At 39.6% G+C, this 8,976-nt stretch overlaps 1 protein-coding gene across 11 annotated transcripts; it reads right to left on the bottom strand.

The window, feature by feature from the left end:
* Positions 1–1,012: 1,012 nt before the first annotated feature.
* On the bottom strand, positions 1,013–7,600 carry CREBZF (CREB/ATF bZIP transcription factor). Of its 11 annotated transcripts, none has more exons than XM_032393541.1 (4): positions 5,910–7,600; positions 4,486–5,701; positions 3,758–3,872; positions 1,013–2,734 (listed from the first exon to the last, which is right to left on the bottom strand). In XM_032393541.1, the coding sequence occupies exons 1-2, from the start codon at positions 6,989–6,991 to the stop codon at positions 5,686–5,688; spliced, it is 1,098 nt and encodes a 365-aa protein (XP_032249432.1). In that variant the 5' UTR covers positions 6,992–7,600; the 3' UTR covers positions 1,013–2,734; positions 3,758–3,872; positions 4,486–5,685. The 11 variants fall into 11 exon arrangements, with proteins under 11 accessions (XP_032249432.1, XP_032249434.1, XP_032249426.1 ...); XM_032393544.1 differs by lacking the exon at positions 1,013–2,734 and having other exon boundaries at positions 3,193–3,872; positions 4,486–4,554; positions 5,624–5,701; XM_032393542.1 differs by lacking the exon at positions 1,013–2,734 and having other exon boundaries at positions 3,193–4,554; positions 5,280–5,394; positions 5,624–5,701.
* Between the last annotated feature and the right edge of the window lie 1,376 nt (positions 7,601–8,976).

The following is an 8,976-nucleotide window of genomic DNA, read 5'->3' on the forward strand; positions in this document are numbered from 1 at the left end:
CTATCAACTTGGATGATTCAAAAGCCACTGATATAACTAAATTGGTAATTCAGTACAAATTGTTTTCTTATCCTGACACATTCTAGCATAATACCGTCTATAAATAGAAGAGTTTGCAATGGTTTCTGTAACCAAGAAGAATTCCTTTCAAGAATCTGTCCTTTACCACGTATTTTTTAAATTATCTTTTCAATTAGTAAAAATGGGCAACGTAAGCAAAAGACCGTATTATTTTACATCTATTGCTACAAGTCTACAAAAATTTTTGGTTGGGGGCAGATAAATACATGTAAACTTACTGTGATCTGTGTTACAATTTAGGGAACAGTCATTTGTAGCTAAGACCAAAAAAACACTGCCTCAGTCAGGAAGGCAGTTTTTAATAGTTCAGTCATACTAAACTATTTAAATCCGTCTTTTACAATTTACCTGGTGTAGTTATCTGGCTTTAAGAAAGAGGACTCATTAAATTATACTTCAGATATTAATTTGTAAACCCCAAACAATAGAACCTTAAAAGCCAGAGAGGTCTAGGAAATTGACCTCCATGGGTATACAGCAAAGATGCAAAATTCAAAGGCAGTGTAAAGAAAACTTGGGCCACCAATAAAAATCAAACCTATGCATATTAACACAACTACACAATTTTTCAAAACACCATTACAGACTACATTTTTAAATTAGATTAAAAATTAAGCAGAATAATTTTCAACAAAAATTATTTCGGGTCAACAAAACTACAAAAATTATTGAAGTCAACTGTAAACTGGTTTCCTTTTAAAAAGTGGGGAAAATGGCTCTAAGAAATCTTGAATGTACAAATAAGGGAAAGGTAAAAAGGAATAAAAAACCTATCAGTGACCAAAGCAATGAAAAAGGCAAAGGCAGGTTCACAAGCAACTTTCTATTAACCTATATATTTTTTTAAATATCTGTTTTTCTCTAATATTGCATGATCTATATTCCTAATGACAGTTGTTTACTTTCTGAATTTAAATTATCTCTGGTTTAATTTTTCTGCATTTCAAAATTGAAAGTAAATGACCATTTGTAGTCTAGGTCAGAGCTGAGAGCAGTCTGGTATTGTAAGGCAATAACAAGTGACTGCCAGAGAGAGGACTGAGATAGTCAAGTTCAAATATGCGAAAAATACTGTGCTGGCCACACAAAACATTCTACAAGTTTCTAATGGAAGACCTCCCAGTTTTGATCCCTCGCTTAGATGGTAACTACCTGGTTTCTGAAGAAAAAACTGCACAGTAAAATACAGAAATATAAACATTTGGGAGGGTCTCAAAACTTTTATGAGTGTAGGGAAAAAAAACACTTGAAGGTATTTTACTACCTATTCAACTTTCAAGAATCAGATTAGTTAGCTTAAAAAGCTTACTAAATTAGTGAGACCTTAAACTAGTACTTCAAAATGCTAAACCAGGTGATCACATATTTTTAAAGGTAATTACTCGTTATCAGTGAATCACTCTGTTCTTAATCATCACCAACTAGAATTCATGCCAAATCTTTGGTTGTGGAATTACAACCAGCTGGAGCGTTTGTACCATGGGAGCATCCGTCAGTCAAGTATAAGCCACTGGGCATGCCCTTTGCTGCCTCACATTACAGACACTGGCTAAATTTAGATTACAAGAAACAGAGTGGGTTTAATATCATACAATAACCAAACTGTATAGTTATTATGATAAATCATCCTGGGCCAATCTCCTACCCCTCCCACCTCTCTGATCTGCACACTTCCCAATGAGTCAGTAAGATAAAATGACTCAGTCTAGACCAGATGAAAGAATGTATTAACATAATCCATCAAAAATGAAATAAAACAATCCAGAGTTGAGTGTTTTTTCACACTTGTAATAAACTGGAAAAATGTTTCAATTAAGTAAAACAACCATATTATGTGGAAAAAAACCACTCCCATCATCCAGAATACTAAAGCCCTTACATAACACTAGAGACATTTAATATATAACATTAGAAACTAGGATACCATTCATAAGAAACCTCAAAATAGTCAAAAAGTGTCAAGTACTCAAAACTCAAGAAGCCAAAACCTCAGAATGCAAACATCCTATTACCCTGAATTGCAATTAACTACTCACATATTTAATCATAATTTTTTCAAAGATACACAAATCAATGCATCTGTTAAAAAGACTACTCTTTATAGTTAAGGACTTTACATTAACTTTTATATTCTACTCAGCAAGGTCTGCCTATACTTCAGATTGGCTCTCAAGTTCCAGGAAATAAATACAAACTCATGATATGCTCTGTGATCCCTGATGGCCTGTTTATGTAATACTACACCACTAAATGTAATTCCATAGAATGTGTTGACTATATAAAAAGTCTAATATTCCTTGATGAAATACTATAATTCTCTTCTCAAATGGTTACAATTTTTGAAAGTTATGCAAAGAACTGATCATCACTCCCATGAAAGACAAAAAAAAAAAAGTATAATTTTGTTCCAAAATTAACTTAGTCTCATGTATTTCTATTAAGTCTTTCAAGGATTCCAGAGAATCTTTTCATATCTCCATTTCTGGAAAGTGAAATCAGTATAGAAGTAATTTGGGAACTTGAAAATGGCATTCATTTTTTTCAGCAGATGCCAAATTTTTGACCGACATGGCTCCCACAATTACTTTGTTACCATCAGTCCAGTCAGTTAACAGGTTGTAGGAAAAGATTCGTTTTTGCAGACACTGCTAAGCTGTTTAAAGAGAAGAGAGAGAGATTAATTTAGTGATTACAAAATGCACAAATATTTAAAATACTTCGAACACTTTTTGTCGGATTATATCAGAGGTGTGACTACATTTTAACAAACGTGGACTTTTTAATTAGGACTGGTCAAGAAAGTGCAGAAACAGTAAGTCAATATGATAGAAATAGGCGGTCAATATGATGTGTTAGTTCAATTAATGTATGAATTCCTGTCACCATCAGAAGACAAATATCAAAAAGCTACCTCTTTACACTAATTCTGTATCATTTTGCCATAGAGGCAATTAGGGAAGAAAAAAAAAGGTTCCCCAAATACTGTTTTCAACCTCTACAATAGAGCCAAACCTTAAAATTTCAAAACAATCCATATTATATTCCAGAAATCTCCTTTATCCAACTACTAATCATTCAGAACACAATTTTCTAAAAATAGTAAGACAACAGTTTCATATTAATCATAACTTTTTTTAATTAACAAGTAGTGAATAGGACACTTTAAGATATTGTTTACTACATACTGAAACAGATCTGTTGTAAATTCAGAAACCCAAACATTTACAGTAAAATGTGCTTACACATAAATATGATCAAATTTATTTAAAGCCCCTGATAGGTCCTAAATACATGCAATACCATGTAAAAACAAGACCATGAAGTTGATGCAAAAAATGACAAAATCACTAAGTCACCAAAATTAGAAAAGAAAAAAAAAAAGAGAGAATGAAATGGAAACTAAGAAAAGACAGTTAAAACATAAGGAGCCTAACAAAGCAGCTTTAAAAATAGGCGATACTAATCTCCATTTTCAAAAGTTCTTAATCAAGTATTTCCAAAAACTGCCATTTATAAAATGGCATCCTAAAAATCTACACTTGGAATTTTCAAAGCATCCCAATTCAGAAAGCTTTGACTGTTTCTCCCCAGCCCCGAACTTCAAATAATGCAGGAAAAGCACTAACATTAGAAGAAAATATTCCAAGGGAATGGTATTTTAGAAAAACACACTTACTGCTTCCAGAACCTTTTAAGACCCACAGTCAGCATTAACAACAATCATTTTTCCTATTTTCATCCATTATTTTCCAATGTCATGTTAGAGATGAATAAATTCTTTGAGCCCATAACTGAAAGATCAACAAACCTGGTTTTATTATGACACCATATTTTTGTCATTGGTACTGCACAAAATTATATACAAAGAAATATATACAAAATGTTCAAGTATTAATTTCAATTCAAGGCTTCTGTTTCAAAAAGCTACATTTAACATATTCCATAGAGATAGCACAAATTAGTCATTTCAAATAATTTTTCCAACTACTTTTGGTATATATATATATATATATATAATTCAGTAGGCACTAAAAATCCATGCAGCTGCATTGTGAGGGGCTTGCTCCTGCACTTAGGTATAAGCAGGTTCATCACTCCAGGTTGTGAATTTGGCTACTACCCATTCATGCTCAAGTGCAGTAGATGATTTTACAAAATATGCTGTAATGCACTGGAAACCAGAGACCAAGTTGGTCTCAAATCGTGTTATCTAGCAACAAAACATTTACAGTTGTGCAAGAACAAGGATTCCATTTTTATAACCAAATAACAACAAAATAAAACATGGTGTAAGATAACTTACATCTTTGGACTGCTGGAAAATACTTTTTAATTATGAACATTTTAAAATAAAAGACAGCAGAAGCCCTGATATTACCTCTTTTTCCTCATTTCTTATACTACCTTTTAAAATAAAGCAGGAAATGTGGCCAGCAGCTGGTCCCGTCTCTTCTGCCCCAACAGCTGTATCCACTTTAGCACAAAGAAAAACAAGGATGCTAAATATGTATATACTTTATCAAACAGTGATGTTTCACAAAGAATTTCTTAATGCCTCTTACACTGAAGGCCACTGTAACTCAATCTATACAATTCGACAATGAATAATACAGTACTTCAAGGGAAGAATATGTCCCATCTTTGGAAAAAGTGTCAATTTTGTCTTTAAGTAGCCAGAAGCACTCAATTTAAAAATTATTTTTAAATAGGACAAAAACCTTTGAAATGAGAATAAGATTCTTTGTGAAGCCTCACTTTACACGTTTTCATTCACATTTCACAACCTTCAATATCTAATCATACATAAATTTAACCTAAAATTTTAATACAACAAAAGTAAAAGTGTTCAACAATTTTTTATAGTCAGTGATAGGGTAATCACTGTGCTGGTCCTCAAAGAAACATTTCATTAACAATTCTTATTCCTCCTTCAATTAACATAGAGATGCATGTTAATTTCCAACTTCTTTAATGGTGAAATATTAAAATCTTTTACTCTAAATAGATTGTATTTCTACATCTCCTACTGAAAACTAAAAGGCATACCCAAATATTTAAGATAGTTCTGTCATCTCCAGCAAAATAACTATCACATTTGTGCAAGCCCCAAATACTTATTGTCAACCTCTAAAAAGTTGCTCTAAAATTGGAATTCCAATTTGCACCTTGTACAACTCGGAACTTCCATTCAACTTCACCTGTTTCACTGTCTCCAAACTGCATCTCTATTAGCAGCTTTCAGTGTACAGTTGGAACCGATGTCATCCAAGGCCATGTCCACACTGGGGACAGAAGAGCTAGGTACACGCAAGTCTGAACAAGGGGACACATTAACAGCTATTTCAACCAGAAGAAGCATCTTAAATACATTACTGACCAGCACAAGTCTGTTTCCAGGGTGGACAGGGCCCAAATTAGATTTCCCCTCCCACGTTCCAAAAAAGAAAAAAAAAAACCCCACACACACACAAATTCAGATGTTGCCCATTAAAGTAGACTAAGCAGCAGAGCATGAGCGTTACGTGAAGAGATGGATCCTTACCAGGTTGTGAGGCGGGAACGACTGTTCTGTAACCCCTACAACGGAGCCTGGCAGGAAGGAAATCACCTAAAAAAGAAACTGTCAGAGAGATTTAATAGTCACATGTTATCATTAGGAGTTGGTTACAGTGTCACATTCATGCTTTTAGCTAAACACTTAAAGATTCAATATTACTTTTTCCTCCTCTGAAATGTGTCCAGTGAAGATGTCCCACTAAGGTGTTTTACATGGTGTAAGGGAGTTGAAAGGGGTAAACGCGGATAAAGAGCAGATTACTTGACCCTACATTTTAAGAGAAGACGACGCCTTCCGGGCGCACGCCGAGCAGAACTCCACCGACACCTTATCCTTGTCCACATGAAGACATACTCCTCCCGCTGAGTCGTCCTCTTCCAGCAGGTCCTGCTGCTGCTTTCCCACGGGCAGAGCGTAGTCATGGTCACCGGCGGGCGAGTCTCTGAAGAGCGAGGTGGTCAGCCGCAGTCCCACGCCGCTCAGCCGGCTCAGCAAGCGAGCCAGTCCGGTCTCGTTGGCTAAGACGGCCCGTAGGTAGCGACTCTCCTCCTGCAGTGCCTGCACGCGCTTGCCCAGCTCCCGATTCTCGGCCCGCAGCTCCTGGTTCTCGGCTGCCAGACCCCGGACTCGACTTTCCAGCCCCATCACGTACTCCTTCTTCTTCAGCCGATTAAGACGGGCAGCAGCCGCTGCCGCCTTCCGGGGACTCTTTGTCGCCGCCTGGTTGTTGTCGTTGCCGCTGCCGCCGCCGCCTCCTCCTGGGGACTTTCTCCGCCTCTTTTCGCCGCTGCCGCTGTCACTGCCGCTGCTGCAGCCTCCGATGCCGTTTAACAGCCTCTGCAGCAGGTCAGAAAAGCGCTGCATCTCGGCAGCCGCGGCCTCGTCGTCGTCGTCCCCTCTCCACAAGCCGCCGCTATCCGAGCCTCCGCCGGACGAGGAGAGAGGCCCGGGCGAGCTGAGCCCGGGCTCCAGGTGCCAGTCCGGTTGCCGGGGGTCCAGCAGATCTGCCAGTTCCAGCCCGGACAGAAAGTCCATGTCCTCCGTCTCCTCCCCGGGGACGCTGGCGATCGCCTCCTCCTCCATCTCCTCGGGCGAGGGCGCGCGCACGGCCACGCCGCCGCGGCCCCCCCTCCCGGCCTCCAACTCGCCCTCGTCGCCGCGCGGCTGTTTGCGGCCGGGAGATCCGGCCGCCGCCGTCTCTTCCTCCTCTGCCGCCGCCGCCGCCGCAGCTGCCGCCGCCGCCCGGGTCAGGTCCGGGGGCAGCAAGCAGGTCGCGGCCGGAGCCGGGCTCTCGCTGCGGGTTGGGGAGTCGCTGCCCGAAGCCGCCAGCAGTTTCGTCAGGCTATGCCTCATGGGGCCCAGCAGCGGGCCCACGTAGGCCCCGGCCCCTCAGACCGGGCCTCGCGGGCCGCAAGGACCCCAGATCCCAGCGCGGGGGGCCAGGGAGCTGGCCAGAGCGAAACGGAGGGGAACGTCCGAGTCGCCTCCCGCCCCACTTGGCTGGTCGACCCCCCGCGCCGCGGCGGGGGGGAGAGATGGGAAACCCAAGCGGCGAGGCCCAGCGATGACTCGACCGCGCCACCCAGACAACGGCCTGGCCGGAAGTCAGTCGATCTCACCCCAGCCCCTCCCACGGCGTTTCGCGCTCCACTGGGCTCTAGTATCGCGAGAGTTCACTGAGGTCTGGAATGGGAGTAATTTCAGATTTTCAGTGATGTCATAGTCCGCAAGCGGCAAAAATAACAACAAATCCTGAGTTTATTGAGAGACGGTCTACTCTCTCCGCCCTCTCTTCTCACGCCTCCGTATTCAGGCTTCCACTTCAAGTGCAACCACTCTCAGAATTGATCTTTTAAATACCAAATTTATGAATAATCAAATTATCCTGTATTTCCCTGGAATTTTACGACTGGCGATCAGATACCTTGAAATTGCTCCTTTCCCCTTCCGTTTGTAATGCAAGATCCTTTCACTCAGTACTAGAAAAAAAAAGAGGTACATAAGTAAGTCATTCATATATAATTTAATTTTTCCAAGTTTTTTATTATAATAATTTTATTAAAATGTCTGAGCGTTTCTATGCATTTTCTAAACAACAACAACAAAAAATGGTCTTGCCCTTGTCTGTAATAAGATTGCAAACCCATTTTCTGTGTGTGTTCTGTAGTGGGCGTGACCGCGAGCATGTGTGGGTGCGCACATGCGTGCCAGTCTTTTTGTACTGCCACTACCTCACGGTGTGAGTGATGGTTGTACTGCTGGTTGTGTTAACAGAGGACGTTTTGTTGAGTGAATCGTGTGTGTGACTTTTTTCCTGTTTGTTTTATCTTGGGGGTTCATGAAACTGACATGTTTTTTCTGGAAAGGACTATTGCCAGTTTCCAAATAGAATATTTTCTGTTTTTTCCTGAATGAGCCCGATTTTGTTGCTGTTTTTCATCTATCGGGGTAAAAAGAATACCCTTAAAATCTCTGTGGCCAGGTTAAACAACCCTGTTGTATTCTTTTCTCTGTTGTGTTGGCCGTTTTATGAGCGTGATTAGTTTTGATAACCACAGGTTTTCTAATTTTTTTTTTTTTTACATTTTATATTTTATTTATTCTGGTCAATGTTTCAGGATATTTTCTTTGACATCGACTTTACTTGAAATCAAAACAAATTCTAATTTAAAAAATAGATATTGACACCTTGGTGGCTCAGTTAGTTAATCGTCTGCCTTCATTCAGCTCAGTTGAGATCCCAGAGTCCTGGGATCAGGCTCCTTGCTCAGCAGGGAGCCTGCTTCTTCCTCCTGCCTACCCCTCCCCTGCTTGTGCTCACTCGCCCTCTCTCTCTCTGACAAATAAATAAAATCTTTAAAAAAAAAAAAAGAAAGAAAATTGCCATTCGAGAAAAATATGTTAGGAAGTGTAAATGCAAAATATGAAATCTAAGATAATGATTCCCAAAATCAGGTGTATGAAAATATTACTCAGGGAATAATGAATATGTCAATTACCCAAAGATTGGTCTGTAGGTCTGTGTAATGTTGGATGTCAAAATTCTAGCAAACACCTCTAGTGGTTCTAGTGATAGTCAGACCATAATAATAGGGTCTCTAAATTGAATCCCCATAGAAAATTAAAGTATCAGTCTCTTTCTTTAGAAGCTTTACCGCATAGGAAATAGCTTCACTGAAGTATTCTAATGTTTTTAATAACCACAGTTTTATATCTTTTATCTGTGGATAATAAAAAGATAAATATCAACTTTAAAAATTTCCAAATATTTCACAGAATATGTGAAAGAATAATACAGTATCCACACTGATTTAGCAATACTATCCAATATCCAGACT

The sequence above is a fragment of the Phoca vitulina genome, unplaced genomic scaffold (genome assembly GCF_004348235.1).
Source record: "Phoca vitulina isolate PV1807 unplaced genomic scaffold, GSC_HSeal_1.0 scaffold74, whole genome shotgun sequence".
Classification (NCBI taxonomy): Eukaryota; Metazoa; Chordata; class Mammalia; order Carnivora; family Phocidae; genus Phoca; species Phoca vitulina.

Bases quoted from the DNA above. Each gene is read 5' to 3' on its own strand.
- CREBZF (XM_032393543.1), bottom strand. From the start codon at position 6,991: ATGAGGCATAGCCTGACGAAACTGCTGGCGGCTTCGGGCAGCGACTCC.